This window comes from Amblyomma maculatum, chromosome 6 (assembly GCF_055883805.1).
Source record: "Amblyomma maculatum isolate TAMU_Amacu chromosome 6, ASM5588380v1, whole genome shotgun sequence".
NCBI classification, from domain to species: Eukaryota; Metazoa; Arthropoda; class Arachnida; order Ixodida; family Ixodidae; genus Amblyomma; species Amblyomma maculatum.
This window is the reverse complement of record NC_139349.1, coordinates 11,944,526-11,964,201: the sequence shown is the minus strand read 5'-3', so window position 1 is coordinate 11,964,201 and position 19,676 is coordinate 11,944,526. Positions and strand designations below refer to the sequence as shown.

The window sequence follows — 19,676 nt, the reverse complement described above, 5'->3', positions numbered from 1 at the left end:
CTTGTTCCTTATCGCATACATCTGGTTTTTGCCTATGCCCAATTTCTTCTTTACCTCTTTAAGGCTTCCCCCGTTCTTTACAGCATGCTCAATTTTCTCCATGTTATACTTTCTTATATCGACCACCTGGCGCTTATTGATTAGCTTTGATATCTCGGCCAATTCGATCTGGTCTGTTGGATTGGAAGCTTTCATACTCTGGCGTTTCTTAATCAAATCTTTCGTCTCCTTAGACAGCTTACCGGTACCCTCTCTAACTATCCTACCGCCTACTTCTACCGCACACTCAGTAATGATATCTCTGAAATTATTGCTCATTGCTTCTAGGGTAATGTCGCTATCCTCGGTTAGAGCTGAATATTTATTCTGTAGCGAGATCGTGAATTCTTCTGCCCTCGATCCCCCTCACCGCTAATTCGTTGATGGGTTTCTTTCTTACTAATCTGTTGCGTTCCTTTTTCAGATTTAGGCTAATTCGGGACCTCACCATCCTGTGGTCACTGCATCGCACATTCCCGATTACCTCTACATCTTGCACAATGGCGGGGTTGAACACATTGTTAAGTCAATTTCATTTTTAGTCTCCCCGTTAGGACTTTTCCATGTCCATTTCCGGTTCTTCCGTTTGCTGAAGAAGGTATTCATGATTCTTAAGTTATTGCGCTCTGCAATCTCAACTAGCAACTCCCCCCTGCTATTCCTAGAACCAATGCCATAGTCACCTACAGCCTGGTCTCCTGCCTGCTTTTTCCCTACCTTGGCATTGAAGTCGCCCATTGTATACTGCGTCTTTACTTTTCGCATTGCCGATTCTACATCTTCGTAGAGGCTTTCAAATGCATGGTCATCATAACTATACATGTAGGTGCATAGGCCTGTACAATCTTCAGTTTATACCGCTCATTAAGCCTAATTACGATGACTGCCACCCTCTCAATAATAGTATAGAATTCATCTATATTACCCGCTATATACTTATTGACAAGAAAACCGACTCCTAGTTGTTGCCTCTCTGGTAAGCCTCGATAACACAGTACATGCCCACCTTCAGTACAGTATATGCATCATTCGGCCTCCTAACCTCACTAAGCCCTATGACATCCCCTTTCATGCCCTCTAGTTCCTCTAACAGCACTGCTAAACTAGCTTCACTAGTTAGGGTTTTAACGTTAAACGTTGCCAGGGTCAGTTTCCAATGGCGGCCTGTCAAGCGAAGCCAGGAATTCTTAGCACCCCTTGCTGCGTCACAGGTCTGACCGCCGCCGTGGCCAGTTGATCCGCAGCCGCTGGTGACTGAGGGCCGGGGTTTTATGGAGCTTATCATAGGAGGTTGTGGCCAATTACTGCACCAGGGTGGCCAACTTCTGTTCTGGTGAGGGAGTGCGTTGCCGGAGGTGTCACCGGCATCAGGTCGCACCCCAAACCTGTTTATGCAATTTCATCGACACGCGGACTATCTTTTTTATTTTATTTTTTTTTTTTTTTAATCCGGTGGAGAATTGCGCGGCACCGAGATTTGAGCTCCGCGGTCCTCTTGCATGCGAGGCGGATGTTCTACCGCTACGCCACCGCTGCTATTCATTTTTCATTTTTATTCGAGGTCAATCCTTATTGCCCCGCTGTCCAGTCCGTTTTGTGTGAGTTACGTGACAATTCATCCTTGCAATAATTCTTCGGTTCTTATTTTCTCTGTACCCTGTAGGGAGCAAGGTCCCCTGAATATCATCCTTTCGTCTCATCCGGTTGTGACAACCCTTCGCTGAAGAAGTCACGCAAATCGGTAAGCATCAGTTGAGGCTGGCACGCCAGAGCCTGCGGCGCCGAGCAGGTTAAATACTGGTTATGGTCTTAAACCGACTCAAGCTCAGCTTTCTGGGTAGTTTTTAACTGCGAGGCAATTGCTGTGAGATATTGTATGCAAACTTTCGTGAGAATGGTTTAAGCTCCAGATGCGTAGAAAAAAGTGCCTTAAGATGCGTAGGAAAAAGAGTCTTGATTTCTTTTTCCCACGCTCGCACCTTAAAACTGCCGCAGAATATCAAATTGGCTGTGTTATTGAAAATAATAATGAGACCTGCCGAATATCGTAAGCTGCTTTTATGAACACGTTGAAAGAAATGCTCTAAGCTTCCAAGCCTTAGCAAAATTTGACCCTGAAATTTATCACTCGCTTACAACTAGTAATTAAGACTTTCATAAAAAACCAGCTGGGTGCGTGCTAACAAATCGCAGAAACGGCAAGCCTGACAAGGCTACATCTTCGGATATATTGATTTTTAATGCTCCTTTTATATAATATATACGAAGTTACGTGCAATGTCTCTTTCTCAGAATTGGTTCGAAATTTTTGGTGCATATTCTCAGTTCCAACTTGGCTGATGCGCGACACGGAGGCAATTGTTTTAGGGCATATAACAAGCAATGGAGAAAAGTGTGAGCTGTTTTTTTAGCTGTACGTGTTAAAGCCTATGCCTTTCGGTGTCACGTATATATATATAGGCGGTGGACGGATTAAAAATTATTTAGGTAAAACGGCGCGAAAAGAGACAGCACAAGACACAGGGACGAAAACTACACTACCTGTGTATTTTATCCTGTCTCTTTTCGCGCAGCTCTACCCCGATCTACGATGAACCAACCAGCCCGCAACAACGTTCTACTACGGACCGAAGGAGCCTTGTCGCAATGTATTCGTTCATTTGCTTGGCGCATTTTGTATCCGTTAAAAAAAAAAAAGAAAAATAGGAGACTCTACAATCTCCTGAATGCACGAACATCACATTCGCCTGTGAAAAATACCGTAATATCAAAAAAGAAAAACCCCAAGGCCAAACACACATTCTTTTAGTGACAGTTTCCTGATACGCATCACCTCTGGCCAATTTTGAAGGAAAACAAAAATTCTGAATGATATTGCAGTAAATTTTTCGCTTGATTATCAGAAAATTTTAACCAGAGATTTAGGGGTTTTTAAGTACTAGTATTCATCAGTACCTACTGCTGAACCCAAGGATTATTTTTCTGACTTCCACTTTAATCACCTGCCGCGGTGGGGCAGTGGTTAGGGCGTTCGAAAACTGTGCCCAATGATGCGGGATGAAATCCCGGCCGCGGCGGTCGCTTTTAGGTGGAGTCGCAAAGCAAGGCGCGCATGTGCTATGCGATATCGAACCCCAGGGGATTGAAATTTCCGGAGCCCCCCACAACGGCATCGCTCATAGCCTGAGCCACCTGCGTTCGCGCGTCTTAAATGGTTTAAACGAATAGAGTTTACCACGGCGATTTTTTTTTTTTTTTTTAAGCAAGCGCTTCTATGCTGCAAATGTACTGCTATCATGTACGACGCCTTTGTGGGCCCGCACCTGGAACAGTGCCTTACTGAGAAGCCTGGAACCAGTCGAGGTTCTAATCGCTGATTACGTCATTTCAAATCCCAAAGAGACTTCGCATGCTTCACCTGCCAGAGTAAAGCCTAAACCAACTTGCCTGAGGAAACCTGCGCCGCTTGACTGCATTTCCACCCAGGCCTTATCGAATTTTTTACTCAAGATCACGGAATCGAAAAGGACCTCCAAGGAGAAAGTCGTGTCACCATCGAGAGAGGCCAGCCGAGGAATTAAGTCGCCGAGAGCCAAGGTGGGAAAATATCTTTTTTGTGCCTACCAGGGTGTGCTGGAAACGCAAACGTACAAAATTCATGGCGCACTACTTATTTCGGCGGGAGTTCATTCAATAATCTTTTTTTCGCAATCTGCGGAACTTTACATTATTTTTCATGCGAGCAATAGACTCTTTTCACTGCGCAGGAATAGCTTCCGGAAGAGCTGCTTCGCTTCGCTTTGTTATACCTTAAAGACCATTATCAGACGGTATTACATAAAGGGTGGGACACACAGGAATTAATAACACAGGAAGTGCATAATAATATGGCAAGAAAAAGTTATACAAAAATTTGTCATCAAGCTCACGTGTAGTGCAGTTAAGAGACGTCGATGCGAAGGCGATGGCTGCAAGATCTCGTGGAAGGCTGGCTGCCCGGGGGAAGAATGACGAAGCGAATGTAGCGGTGTGGACGCGAGATGCTGCTGATGGCCGATTCGAAGATAGATGCGTGGTGGGTGCTCGCAAATTTAAGGTTCCTGCCTTACCTCAGGATAAAACAGTTTGGTGAACAAACTAGTAATGCGGCGACGATGAGCAAGGAACTGGAGATTGGATTGCACGATTTTAAAGATCATATACTATGTCAAAAGAGTAGGACGAATGAATGAATCTAGTTGCCCTGTTCTGAAGTGATTCAAGTGACTTAGATATGTATCCTTTTTTCGTAGACCAGATGGGAGATGTGCATTCTAATTTGGCTCTAACTAGTGATTTGTATGCCAGAAGCGTTACGGGAAGAGTGTCTTAAAATGCCTCGGAAATGCAGTTCCCCGGATAGCGAGTTGTCGGCTTGTGGCCTAAAGTATCGATATAGAACATGAAGTTTCAGGACAGCCAATAGCTTCGGAGTTGGTTACATGCTGAAGAAGAGTACACATTACTAAATCGATTTTACTGGTTTAGTGTTTTAATTGTTATTATGTATTTCTGCCGCGTAACCTTCCTTGTTCACTAGCATTCGGGGTGGCGCAGTGGTTACGGTGCTCGACTGCTGTTCTCAAGGGTGCGGGATCGAATCCCGGCCTCGGAGGCCGCTTTTCGATGGAGCCGAAAAGCAAGGCGCCCGTGTGCTGTGCGATGTCAGTGCATGTTAAAGAACCCCAGATGGCCGAAATTTCCGGAGTACTCCACTACGGCGTCCTCCATTATGGCGTCTCTCATAGCAAACCAAAACCATTACTGAAAAATTTAAGTCGTACACGTGCCCTGCCTGAAACTTTGGCCGATCCGAAGGTGAAGAGTTAGGCTCTAGCACAGCGGTCTCTGAACGCGAGATCATATAGGCACTGCGTGCAAGTCCGAAGGAAGCCTCACGAGTAACAGAACAGTGAAATGACAGGAAACACAGTGAATAATAATAATAATAATAATAATAATAATAATAATAATAATAATAATAATAATAATAATAATAATAATAATAATAAATTGGTTCACAGGAAAGGACAGGTGTAGTATGCAGTATATGTCTGCTTCCGTGGGCACATCAAAGAAGCCGAGAAAACGAAATTGAAAGGCCCAGTGATGTCTCGAGTCTGAGTCGATACCGCTGTGTATACCATGCAGTGCTGAAGAGCTGTATAGAGACGTCAACTATAATTTCGTCCAATGTGCAAACGCTGCTCTGAAATATGTTGGTATGTGCGGTCCCTCTTGGCTGTGAGCACTAATCGTCTGCGCTGCATTTTCCCGCCGGCATCAAAAGCACATCGATGCCTCGCGTCTCCGGGAACTGCTGGACAGGTCTGTGCTGACGCCCGAGACGCATGCGACTACAGCGCTCACAGTTCCTTTACCGGGAGACAGGATGACGAGCCAGTGCTTGCTTTGGGGTGCGCTGGCTACGGAGGTGCTGGTCGTCGCGCTGCTAGTGCTGCTCAGTCGCCGGGGCTCCACAGTGTGCGACACCGAGGCGTGCCGCCACTACGGCAAGCTGCTCGCGGCAAGCCTTAACACCAGCGTGGACCCGTGCAACGACTTCCATCGCTTCGTCTGCTCCGGCTGGGAGTCCAGGCGCTACCGCTCCGTGATGGACACTATGTACGAAGAGTGAGCGCCGCTTGTTATTATCCGGAACCTGTTAAAGCTACCGCCGGTGGTTAATCCCTCAAGGTGTAACTGCGCCGGAATGGCCATTATTTCCTCAGTAAGCAGTCTTTATCCCTTCAGACACTTGCCGCAAGGGTAATCGGCCCCAGACTTCCAGTCATGGGGAGGTGACATAAATCTCTACGTCGCTATCAGTACTATACTGCTGTTCTACTCACCTTGTGGCAAACTGCGGTGGTCAACAGTTCTTCCCCCAGTGAAAGTGCTGTCACAGTACCTCGTGACCTTTCTCGAAGCCAGTCTGTCAGTTTTGACGCTGTATTTCACAGCGGGGAGCCGGCAACGTTCATTGAAAGCACTTCTCACTGAAAAGAAATGCAGATGCAAGTGCGAGTTTGTAATGTTCTAGTTCTGCATGCCCACGGCCTCCGGAATTGATATGCTTATGGTTCTGAGTGTCAATGACGTGCGCCCGAAATATCATCGTAAATCGCAGAATTGAAACTAGAAACGTTTCATTGTTCGTTGGGTGGTTTTGCTTTATATGTTCCATATAGGAGAGATCCAGAATGTCAGCTCAGGGGTCAATAAATGCAACGAAGTGAATACATGCGATTTTTCATTACAAGCACAATATAAGAACGAAAAGAATGCACGAGCACTATGAAAATGACAAATAATTAAACGTTGCCTAGGGGTTTTCCTCTATATTTAAGTTTTGCATGGCGTGTCTATTGCCCTGGAGTAGGAATCGAAACGTCTTCTCCGAATGTACGCACCTGAATTGTGGTCCTTGGCAGTCGCCCTCTCTTCTCGCTTCGAGGAACAGAGTCCCACATGAGGCGCAATAGCACATAGAAGATATGCCGAGAAACATTCATCTCCGGCACCTTACATGGAGCGCTGGAAGGCTCAAGGTAACAGCCCATCGCTTGCTGCGTCTCTCCTACTCAGATTCATCAAGAAGGTTGCCGAGAAGATAGGAAGGATGCATGTGCCACCGGAGCACCAGACAGCAATACAGAAGGCTGCCAAATTCTTCCAGTCCTGCCGTAAGATCTACAGGGAACGCAGCAGCGACCTTGGGGCTGTTCGGGCTCTACTAGCTCGTGCCGGTGTGCTGTGGCCCGAGATGAGCACCTCGGCGCGGCTCCTGCCCACACTCTTCTGGATGGCAGCGGCCTGGAATTGGGGAGCGGTCATCGAGTTCCTCACGGACAAACCTGGCCTGTTCACAGTGCGGCCGTCTTTACTCTACTTCCTCACTCTGCAGGTCTTGCTCGATTACTCTGTTCAGCCGACTTCAGTGCACTCGTCAGTCCGGCCCAGTCAATTTGGGGGAAAAAAAAAATTCAGTGCTTGTATAGTGACGTTTGCCTCCCGATTCCCATTGCAAATAGGTTGTTAGATATTTAAAGAACACTGGAAAACCCTAAAAAAAAAAATGGGGGGGGGGGGGGGGGACATGTGATTCCGCCTTCTTAAAGGAAAGGCTGGAACTTTGGAATTCTTCGTACACAGCAGTGCGGCCAGTTCGCTCCAGCGAATGCTGAGGAATAGCGAAAGGCGCCCTGTGTGATTTGCGACTTCAGTGCACGGTAAAGACTCGCACTGATCTAGATTAACTCGGAGCAGAGGCGTCGCGTAACAGGGGAGATCGTAATATCGCGCTGCTTAGTTTTACCTGAAAACAGCGAACAAATTTAGGAAAGCCAAGATCACTAAGTTCAGTTTTACGCTGTCTTGTATAAAAGGTGCAAAACGGGGGGCTAATTGCGCTCCATCAGCTGTCGGAAAATGGCTCCTTTGTGTTTTCAGATAGCGCTGCTGCCGGAAGCCTCGATTTGGTTGTTTTGAGAACAGAAAATCACTCGCAGAGGAGAAACAGTGCTTGGAAAACTCAGAGTCACATTTTTCTTTGTATATGGCCTTCATGGTGCCAGACACACGTAAGAACGATCATGTAATATTGGTCCGTGAGAAAGGCGTCATCGCAGTCCTGAAAGATTAGGCACCTGTTGCGTGGGAAATAAGACATTCACCGAGATGTATAGGGCTCCTACCGTGTAATCCACTGTAAAACTAGTAAGCAAATGACCAGAACTAGCGTCCGGCATTTTTCATGCGAAAGCACAAGGGCCCCTTGTCGCATAAATGGCGGCATTCACGTCGTCGTTGGCCGTTACCGAATAATCCTGATTGGTCGACAGGAACAGACGTCACGGCCACATGACCTTGCGTGGGAGTTCTCGCAGCGCTCGAGTTAAATGTGACATCACTCATGAAATAAAAGTGATTAAGATATAGCATGTAAATGTGAATAAACTTTCGTCGAATTCTCGAACGATTTAACTGTATTAAGAAATTAAAGCAAAACTTAAAAACATCAGGGCTGGTTTCGAAGCCCCAGTCACCCTGCTGCGAGCCAGGCACGCTGCTGACGTACACGAAAGGTACTTTTTACTTTATTACACACTTGGCAGCAGGAACACAAGCAAGAAAAAGATTTTTAATTGACATGACACTAAAAACTCTAATCATTTTTTGGCCAGTGTAGGTGGAAAAATGGATTAAATGATTTCAATTTGTCTAAGACAAGTAGCCACCCAGGTTGAGCAGTTTGCTTTCCGAAAAATTAACTTGTTTAGATCACACTGGTAATGAAACAGGGATGAGCAGGACGAACAGCAATGCGCATGTCTGACATTCATTTGAGTACACCGTACACTCTGCATGCATAGAAACATTAAAAGATCCCAAGGCACTCCACTTGGATCGTCTTGACAGCAAGCGGATTCAGAACAGTCTTAGGGGCAAATCTTCAGGACGTTTTAAAGAAAAACTGCATCGCGGGAGTCAAGAGCGATATGCTCTGTTGACTCTACTTTTTTAAACATATTATACAGTCAACCGACCAAGGTACAAAACGACCTTTGCTTTGTAACTGCGGGTTCATCGGAAGAGCACGTGTGAAAAAAGGAGAATTCACTGAAGACCTCACAGGCATTCTTTTGCCTCTTCTGAGCACGTCGCTTTCTGGCCCCAAAAATATAAACATAATGATAAACTGGCGTTGGCAGAGATACTTGAAGCAGACCTTTCCATAGCCTTTTCCACGTAACGCGGCCATATATTCATTTGAAAATTTCGGCGATACGAACTGACTCAACAACTCCTCACGTCACCCAATTGAGCGCGCGAGCAGTAACATCTATTCACTGGATAGGTTAAAATGGCTCGTGTTAAAATTAAAAGCACCTTGATAATTAGTTTCGCTGAATTATATTATGAGCAAAATGAAAAGGACGCTATCGCGTAATCCCCGTAAGGCGGAGTTTGTGTCCCCTATTTCTTGCGGCAGATATGATGCACCCTATGTAGGTAAGGGAAGGAGACTAGTGTCCTCTTCTTCTGCTAGGAGGAGTGGTCGCGAGGTTTAGTCTGCAAAGAAACAGCCAGAACCTTAATTTTTCCTGAGATATTCTAGAAAAGCACTTCAAATCCAATGTCGCAGTGTGTCCGTGTTCTTTCATGCCTCTAGCTGGGCATACTGGGCACTTAGACCTCGGGTATGAGCGCGGGTTTACCAGGAGGCATATTCTCGCTGGTGACATAAGCCGGCAATCTGAGCTCGGCGTAGGACAGCCTCTATCCATCGGAACGTGCTAGATGGGCGACATTCGGAATTAGTTTCCGCATATCTGCCAGGAACCTCCGAAAAATTGGTCACACCAAAATATTTTGTGCAAGCGCATGTTCTCAACGGGAAATTGCTTACGAACGCAATTTTTTCGTATTGTGTAAGATTGCACAATGACACCGCTCACGCAATTGTTTTTTTTTCCTGCGGCAGTGTTAACTTTGCGAGCGCAGGAGAGACATCAAAAACGAGATTTTGCTACTCATCTGAAGATAAGACCATTCTCATCAATATTTTCACAAAAGTATCTTACAATAGTGGCTTGTCACAAACCCTTGCGAATGATGAGTACTAACACATCTGCTGCCTTTACCTTGCGTGCAGCGGAGGCGGTCGATGCTTGGAAGTTCTGGCCAAGACAAGTACCGCCAGTACTTCGACAAGATGTCGAATGCTTTCAGGAGGCCAAACACGAGCGTTCTGCCTTTCGAAGAGCTGATGAAGCTGGAACGATGGGTGGTGCCTCGCCTTCAGAAAAGCTACGAGGCTCACTACTTTAACTCGCTGCCCAACGCCAGCCTGGATCAGGTGGTGCTCATGACCGAGGGCTTGACGAACCTCTCCGTGTGGCGGGAGCAGCTGGCGTCCCACTTTAACGATACTTTGCCGGCCGGCGGCCGCTACTTGTTCACCGTGGAGAATCGCGAGTTCTTCTCGGCATTTTTCGGGCTGGTGGCCGATGTGGGCGAGCCGCAGATGACCTACTACGTTGGCTGGGCTACTGTACAGGTCATGGCGCTGCTTTCCAACGCGGAGCTCATCAGGTTTGTATAGGTGCTGCAAGAGGACGCGCTTTTCATTTTGCGTCGATAGCGGTTAATGACATGTTCCTCAGTTCTGTGGCGTCATCGTAAAACGGAGGGCCAAGGGAAGGAAACAGGAGTCATACGGTGATTGGTCAGAACACAAATACATAAAACATGAAGTCACTGCAAGTTGCCACGTTGAGTGGTCTGAACGTAGTGACGTTACCGCACTCCATCCGAGAAGGAGAAAAGTTTTAGCAGTGTAAGATGCGGCTTGAGGCGCCATGTTCAACGAGAAGAAAAGAATCGTGACCGAGAGTGTACGTGCTCATCGATCGGAATGGGAGATGGGAAGCTGTCATGGGGATCAATGACTTCTTGGCATTTTGCGGTCTTTCCGTCAGGTGACCAGTGTGTCTGCAGGTGAACTTGCAGTTGTACAGCAATGCCGATGCTTGGCTTGATCGCGAAGCCTAATGTTTGGATTTTGCTGTTACCTTTTTATTCTTCTTCATATGCGGGGACGCCAATCCTGTATGATTTTTCTAACCGGCTTCGCTGCATTAGTAATTAATAAGCACTCCTGCAAACAGCTGATAGATGAATCTTGCATTACGCGATGGTAATAATCATCGTGAGCAGTTATTGAAAGAAAAGCAGACAGGAAGCGCGTTAGTCATGACTGTACTTTTGGTAGCAATTTTGCTAAATGTGCATTCGATGTTCTCAGCATTATCTCTTTAGTGAGTTTTTTACGCTGAACACGTAAAATGCGGGTCAACTTTGGAAGTAAGGCACCCAGATCTGTGGAGGCCAGATTTCCCTGTGTCGCGCGTGAACAGCAGTTGCTGAAACATAGTAGTGCCGAAACCTACGTGCAGTTCATGGTGCATATGCTTTGACATTGGTGACACCTAGTTGTCTGATTAGTGCTGGGCGCATACACTTTTTGAGGATCTTCCTGCCAACCACGATGGTTGGAAATCTGCGTCATCTTCTGTGATGAGAAACTGCTAATTTGTCGAAAGTATTGTGCGTGCAATCCGAGGACTGTGAGGGTGTCGGAGCTAAGACTAGGAACAACCAGCTCCGACAGCATTCGGGTTCGAACTGTTTTTTTATTGCACTACTCACTCTGAGGCACTTAGCGCCAACATCTTCTTTGCCCGTGGCTTGCGATAAGCGGCACGAAAGGCGCTACAGAGCTCCCCCCCCCCCCCCTCTTCCGTAGATAAACACATGGCGAAGAAACAGGACACAGTTGGTAGTCAGCGCCAGTCCCGTCTTGTGTCTTCTTCCTGTGTCCTGTTTCTTCGCGTTGTGTTTATTTAGTGATAGTTATGAAGCAACTAGCGCAGACCAAGATCCTAACTGAACATGCAGTGGACGAGTTTGGTGGCAGATTCGGCAGAGTCGAAGCGAGAGTGAGTGGAGGGGTCAAGGTTGGAGGAGTGGCAATATAGGCAAGTTTCAGCCTAGGGTGAATGTCTTCGTCGCCCGCTAGAGCACACGGAACGGTCCGTTGTAGGCCGGTCTTATGGGAGGACGGACATGGTAGAATGTACATTGTGTCTTTCCTTTATAAGCGCTAAGTGATGGCATTAAAAACTTGGTTGAGAGTCAGCGCTCGTTCCGTGTCTTTCTCCTTCTTATCCACCATTGTTCGCGCTGTTTTACAATTATAATTACGGACATGGTCACAGCGAACGAAAACCTGGCTGCAGAAGTTCAGATCCTGGCTCACAAACACAGATTGAGGGTGGCGATTAGCAGGGATGACCGGAGCGATGTGTCGAAATGTGTTCCGGAGGTAGGGTAAAGCATCATAGATGAGAGAATGGGACGAAGGAGAGAATTCCCCAGGAAGTCGCAGGGGAAAGCCATAGACCAGCTCAGCAGAAGAGTAGCCCAAGTCAGCCTTTATTGCTGAGCGGATGCCCAGAGGAACGAGGGGAAGATTGTCGGACCAGCTTTCCCTCGGTTGATAAGTGGTAAGGGCAGCCTTGAGTTGGCGATGAAGACGTTCTACTATGCCATTTACCGAAGGATTGTAGGCGGTCGTATGAATGTGGCGGACGCCCAGGATGTGGTGGGCCGACTAAACTGGCGACCGCCGTCGGTGGCGACTGCAGACGGACAGCCGAAACGAGACGCCAAGCCGGCCATGAAGGCCGGAGCAATTGTCTCTGCCTAGCGTCAGAAATGGGCATAACCTCACGCCAGCGGGTGAAACGATCCGCACATGCGACCAGTTATGAGGCCCCACGTGATGACGGAAGAAGTCCAACAGTGTCTACGTGGACGTGGGATAACCTCACATCGGGAGGCCAAAAAGGAGAAACAGGCGTGACATTATGCCGTTGAACTTTCACGCGCTGACATTGAAGGCAGGTTCGTAACCAGCGACGGACATCGGCATTCATGCTCGGTCAAAGAAAGCGCGATGTAACCAGCTTCTGTGTGGCACGAATACCAGGGTGGATGTTTCGCACATAATCAACGTGGAGGAAAACCAGCGGACATTCAGCGAAGGACAGGGGTGTGGACGAGGAACGAAGGTGATGTAGCTGTGGGTCGTAGCGTTGTGTGGCTGCTAACTCCTCCATCCACTTGTGAGTCGAACGTCATGGCACGTACATTGGAAAGCGCATCATCATAAGCATTTTCCGGCCCATGGACGTGATGAAGATCCACTCTAAACTCGGAGATAAAGGACAGTTGCCGAATCTCGCTTTCAATGTAGGTGCTGTGATTCCATTGGAAGGCAAACGTCAAGGGCTTATGGTCTGTGACGACGTGAAAGTCCTGACCTTCCAAGAAGTGGCGGAAATGATTGATGGCAAGGTACACAGCGAGGAGTTCTCGACCGAAGGTGCTGTATTTAGCCTCTGGTGACTTTAGCTTTTGTGAGAAAAACTCGAGAGGCTGCTAGCTAGAAACGTGCTGCTCAAGTAGTGCGCCGACTACAATGCTATATGCATCAGTGACAAGACGAAGGGGAGCGTCAGGAACGGGATGTATTAGAAAAGTGGCGTCTGCGAGCGCGTTCTTCGCAGCAGCGAATGCAGCTGCAGTGTCAACATGCAGTCCACTCAAGTGGCGCACCTGGATCTTTTTGGTAGCCAAAAGGTCAGTTAGAGGCTTCAGGAAATTGCACACTTGGGGAGAAAGCGACAATGAAAGTTCAGAAGGCCCAATAATTCCCTGAGCTTCTTAAGTGATATAGGGGTGAAAAATCTTGAACGGCCTTTACTTTGCTGTCGAGAGGCCGGATACCTTGTGGAGTGACAAGATCACCTAGAAACGATTGTAGCGACGCCGAAAAAGCACTTGCCCGTATTGATAACGAGGCCGTGTTCGTCAAGGCGTCGGAGAAGGGCGCGCAGGTGAGCTGCGTGATCATCCTCGGAGGAGCTTGGGACGAGATCATCTATGTACGCGAAAACGAAGTTAAGGCCTCACGTAACCTCGTTTATAGTTACACACACACACACACACACACACACACACACACACACACACACACACACACACACACACACACACACACACACACACACACACACACACACACACACACACACACACACACACACACACACACACACACACACACACACACACACACACACACACACACACACACACACACACACACACACACACACACACACACACACACACACACACACACACACACACACACACACACACACACACACACACACACACACACACACACACACACACACACACACACACACACACACACACACACACACACACACACACACACACACACACACACACACACACACACACACACACACACACACACACACACACACACACACACACACACACACACACACACACACACACACACACACACACACACACACACACACACACACACACACACACACACACACACACACACACACACACACACACACACACACACACACACACACACACACACACACACACACACACACACACACACACACACACACACACACACACACACACACACACACACACACACACACACACACACACACACACACACACACACACACACACACACACACACACACACACACACACACACACACACACACACACACACACACACACACACACACACACACACACACACACACACACACACACACGAGACGCTGACAAGAAAATATATATATCCAGCAGTAGGAAATTCACTATACAATAGAGGCTTGCCACCGTCAAAAGTAATGCGGCCGAGACCGGACCGGCATTGGGACCTTCATGTAAAAATCCGCAGCTGAGCTTGTTCCCGGTGCTTCATGCCCAAGGTTCTCGCTTCGGTCGGCAGAAAACAGCCAACTCAGAACTGGCAACTCAGCCTTTCGTTAGAAGTATGATGGGGAGACCTTATGTCGTCCGGCACCCAATTGACAAAATAAAGCGGAATGGGTATGCAATCCGGCTGATTACAGGGCATCATGCACAAGCTGAAGTGAGTCCTCTTCTCTTATACCATAGCGGTGTTTAGTGATGCGCCTGATCACGCGGTTGATATGATTCGCCGTTATTTTGATGGTTTGGGTGGTATGAGATAGCCATCCTTTACTCTGAAAGTTGTCCTGACTGATCCCGAATTTTGATTGAGCACGACGGTATGGACCTGTATAGTGTCCCTAGACATCTTGCTCCTTATCGGCTTCGCAGAGCTACTCTCAATCGCCGTCTGGGATTCGCCGTTATGCTGTATCTGACTATGCGACATTCTGTGGTGCCCTCTTGGCGAAGAGGCACGAATGGCGTAGCACGATATGTCACGGCCGCATTGAGATGGCAGTCGCGCGCTGCCGATGCTTCATTCTGGTCGCGACTGTAGTTTCGCCGTTGGCCCACAAGTTCAGGTTGCTGCGCACAGAGGATATGAGAAGTCCGTGGCGCGCAAGACCCCTAAATTCTGTTACTATACTAAAAATGCGGCAGTGCGTCTAGTAGAGGCAAGCGCAGTGCTCCCTCCGCTGCTTGTTTGTCCTTCGTGTTGCCCTAATGGCGCAAAACAAGAAAGCGTGCCCCAACAGTTAATTGCCATTGTAAAACACTTGCGATTTTCCTCTGCTCTATGTTTTCCGCTGCAGGTGATAGCTGCTAGAACTGACAGGCCAAAAGTGCCACTGCTTGATACGTGTACATACTGGCCGACGCCGTTCGCTATACTGTCGACGTCTGCTCTCAGTTTTTGGTCAGAGGGCTCTTTCCGTTATGCCTAGACGTCAAGCTGCCTGATGGAGAAAACTAATCTCGGTTGAATTTTACATGCTCTGGGTGCAGTTTCGGCTAATGTTTCTCGCTATAATCGTCCTGGTCCTGTTACATACCGAAAACATTGCACTTTCTCTTTCTGCATTGCCACCAGGTATTATTACCTGAGCGACGCAGAGGCTTATAAAGGGCACGTGCAGTTCTGTGCTGGTCTGGCGCACATATACATGGGCTTGAGCTTCTACGCCGAATACATTCGACTCGAGATCAAAGAGCACGAGACTCGGGGCGTGACAGCCATCGTGCGCACCATCCGGCAGTCGTTCGGCAAAAGATTGCGATCCTCGCCATTCGGGAAGCTGGCCTCCGGTGTGACGTGGCTCGCGGACGCCACAGATGGGTCCACCATGAACCTCGTGAAGAACGCCCAGAGCGCGGAGACCTTGGACGCGTTATTCCAGGAGTTCCCCAACATGACCAATGACGTGCTCGACAACATCGCTGTCGCCACCCAGGCGCGACGCCGCACACCGGCCGACACCACGATGGAGCGGTTCACGGCCAACCAGAGCCTCCGCGTCTACTACTTGCGCAGCGACGGCCACTTCGAGTTCCTGCCCACGGCGTTTGAGGTGCCTCTGTACCACATGGGAGCTCCACCCGCGCTGAACTACGGTGCACTGGGCAGCGAGATTGCGAACGCATTCACGGAGCTGTTCTACCATACACTTCTGCAGTCGGACAATGCCACACTGCGGGCTTTCATAGACAACGCCTCTTGCGTGCTGGATGTGCGTTTGCCACCCGGTGCCGGACGGTCCGAAGGATTCAACCTCCAGGTTTTATCTTTTTCTATATAGTATACCATAGATGCACTTTCAGCCCACAGAGGCTTGCTTCGGCTTCGATGGCCTAATTAAGTTGTGGAAGCGAGTGGCAGGAGGGAAAGTGGCGTGCAATGTAGTCCACAACGCGTTCTATAACAACAGAGTCCCGCAATTTTGGGTGGCAGCTAGACATGCAACTTCAGTACCACGGTCTAGTCCGACTGCATGATGCGTCTAGTAGTTTTCACCCAGCTGAACGCATTACCTGCACTGCATTTGATCAATTTCGGCTTTTGCAGGTCTTGTTTTTTTTCTTTTTTTTGAAGGTGACTTTAGTGATAACAGGCACAGAAAGCGATGGGCGCACTACACGAGAATTCCGTCTTTCTAATTTTTATTTCTTTCTGCTCGGGACAAAATAACGAAGCGAGCATCCATTAGAGTTTGTTCGTTTGTAAACTAACTTTAGTGCTTTTTTAATCTCTGATACACACTGTTTCTGTGGCGCGAATTTTTAAAAAGCCGTAAGAGAAATTTTGTTACTTGCGCGCAATCGCACTTCACCCACCTAACCAGCTGCTCATATGTGTGTCGAGTCTCCGGCCTTTTTCTATTCGCACTTGAAAAGGGAAGCACAAAATGAGCCAGGTGCGTGCTCGTATGCTCGCTGATTTTGTAGCGTGGAAAGTGGAAGTAAACCTGGAATAATATGACCATTCTTTTTTTAATTACTCTATAATTTCATTTATTTTCACCGCTTGTTGGTGGATCATACGACGCCACACCAAAGTTGATTTTGTGTGGGATGGTTCAGGAGGGGGCGAAGGGAGAAGGGAGGAGAAATTTTTGCGATATGCATGTCTCGAGCTAGCTTTGAAAACACTCGCACGCACGCACGCACGCACGCACGCACGCACGCACGCACGCACGCACGCACGCACGCACACACACACACACACACACACACACACACACACACACACACACACACACACACACACACACACACACACACACACACACACACACACACACACACACACACACACACACACACACACACACACACACACACACACACACACACACACACACACACACACACACACACACACACACACACACAATATATATATATATATAAAAAAGCACGCACGAAAAAGACTATAGAGAAAGACTATAGAAAGAAAAAGACTCAGGCTATGAGAGACACCGTAGTGGAGGACTCCGGAGATTTCGACCACCTGGGGTTCTTTAACGTGCACTGACATCGCACAGCACACGGACGCCGCTCCGTTTCGCCTCCATCGAAACACAGCCGCCGATTCGACTGGGGTTCTTTAACGTGCACTGACATCGCACAGCACACGGACGCCGCTCCGTTTCGCCTCCATCGAAACACAGCCGCCGTTCTTTAACGTGCACTGACATCGCACAGCACACGGACGCCGCTCCGTTTCGCCTCCATCGAAACACAGCCGCCGATCGAATCGGCGGCTGTGTTTCGATGGAGGCGAAACGGAGCGGCGTCTGTGTGCTGTGCGATGTCAGTGCACGTTAAAGAACCCCAGGTGGTCGAAATCTCCGGAGAAAAAAGAAACATTCTCAGTACAGGTTTCCCACTCAAAATTTCACTTGAAGGGCGTTGCCTGCCTCTCACCCCCTCATATGTACCCATGCTAAGTTTGCAACATTTTCCTTAATCATGCAATAAAATAGGGAAATAACCAATTTTAATTAACACGGATGTCTTGGCTGCTTACCGCGAATGTAGCATCATCACAGTCCGCATTGCATCATAATTTGAAACAATGGTCCCAGAATCCTGACCAAGCAGTCCCGTGCATGTATTAATATTGCAGCCAGAACTCCAATGTATATATAGCATGCCTGGTAAAGATAGAGAGAACACGATACTTGTAGTGCATAAAGGTCCTGCCCACTGTACCTCATTCGTAGTGGAGTTTGGCTTGCTAAAGGGACTCTTATGCACGCAGTCTTTATAAAATTGTATAGTCCAAGGAGGTTTGCTTCTAAGCATCGCAACGGCGTTTTTGGAAGCACCCCTGGAATACACAAGTTCGAGGAAAGTGACGACAAGGATTACCAGCGAGATTATGAATGCTGGAGAAGAGCGACGACATCCGTTACAGCTAGGCTTAGAGGAAAGCCCTCTGGGCGGTATATTTTTGATGAAGACTGTCATGTCCGAACTATGAGGCCGAAAATGGGAAAAGGTTTTCGCCGTTTATGTCGCCGATGTTGCATGATTACCGCGGACGCTCTGGTGTGCATTTAATCATGGGTCTGTCTGCCAACCGCATTCTCAAAATGCTTTCGATTTTGGTTCCCTAGATGCAGCATATCTTGAATCTCAACGGTGATAATTGGCAGACAACTATCCGTTCCGAAAGTATTAAGCTGCTTTCGAAATAACTGTGCCAGTTTCGTTCGCCATCGGTCTAAGGTATATTGCATCCTCTAAACAAGGCCTGTGTAAGTAATCCTTTTATACTTTCACCTGCCACGTCCTCGGCTCGAATACTTTAGATCGCCCTGCTGTAAGCTGAGTCAAGACGTGAGCTCGGGAAAATTGGCACATGTCAAAGAAAGGTAAACCAGCGCAGAAGACGCTACTACAAGATTCATCTGCACGCCTACACTTACGTTATTCCCTCAAGAGAGCTGTGGACTAAATATCTTGAAGTAAATTGCTTCTTTCTCGTTTCTCGGGTTCATTTCTTTGTTCTGAAAGACGACCACATCCGAATCTTGTGTTGAGTCTCAAAGAATCTGATCTTTGCGGTGGCATCATGGGGTACTTGAGGGCTCCTGGATAAGGCCGGTGCTCTATACTATTTTTAATGCGTAAGGCACAGCGGCAATATGTATAGCCAGCGGAGGCGACCCCCTTCTGGCCCTTGCGCAGGTGATACAAAGGGCCGCGTCGGTGAATGTGCTGCACCGGGCGTTCACGGGGGCCGTCGGCCTTGCGAAGCAGCTGCGACTGAAAGACCTGGATCGGGTGGACGACGAGCAACTGCTGTTCATCGCCTGGTGCTACACTCAGTGCGGCCGATCCGACGCCCACAATCTGTGCAACAAGCCGCTTGCTGTGCTTCCCGCCTTCGGGCGAGCATTCTCGTGCGGGCCGGGCAGCCCCCTGTACTCGGAGCACAAGTGCACCGTCCTACCTTGATTTCGCGCCCTCGGACGCCAGCCGAAACACTGGGCCTTTCTGTAGACATCACGTGATCTGACCGAAGCGAAATCGAGTGCGCGTATAATTCTCGCGCATTCATTCCTCCGAGTGAAATAAGCTGCACAAACTTTCTTTTTCTTAAGCACGAACTCGAACCTTGCTCCTTCCAACAGAGACGTTGAAGCGCTCTTCGTGGTATGCGCTGTTCGATTTTATTTTTGGGCTCA

General features: G+C 48.2%; 1 protein-coding gene across 1 annotated transcript; it reads left to right on the top strand.

The window, feature by feature from the left end:
• Positions 1 to 5,470: 5,470 nt before the first annotated feature.
• LOC146185082 (neprilysin-1-like) lies at positions 5,471 to 19,446 on the top strand. The gene is made up of 5 exons (XM_084605873.1): positions 5,471 to 5,712; positions 6,667 to 6,985; positions 9,737 to 10,176; positions 15,575 to 16,211; positions 19,177 to 19,446. The coding sequence occupies exons 1-5, from the start codon at positions 5,471 to 5,473 to the stop codon at positions 19,444 to 19,446; spliced, it is 1,908 nt and encodes a 635-aa protein (XP_084461999.1).
• The last annotated feature ends 230 nt before the right edge of the window (positions 19,447 to 19,676 follow it).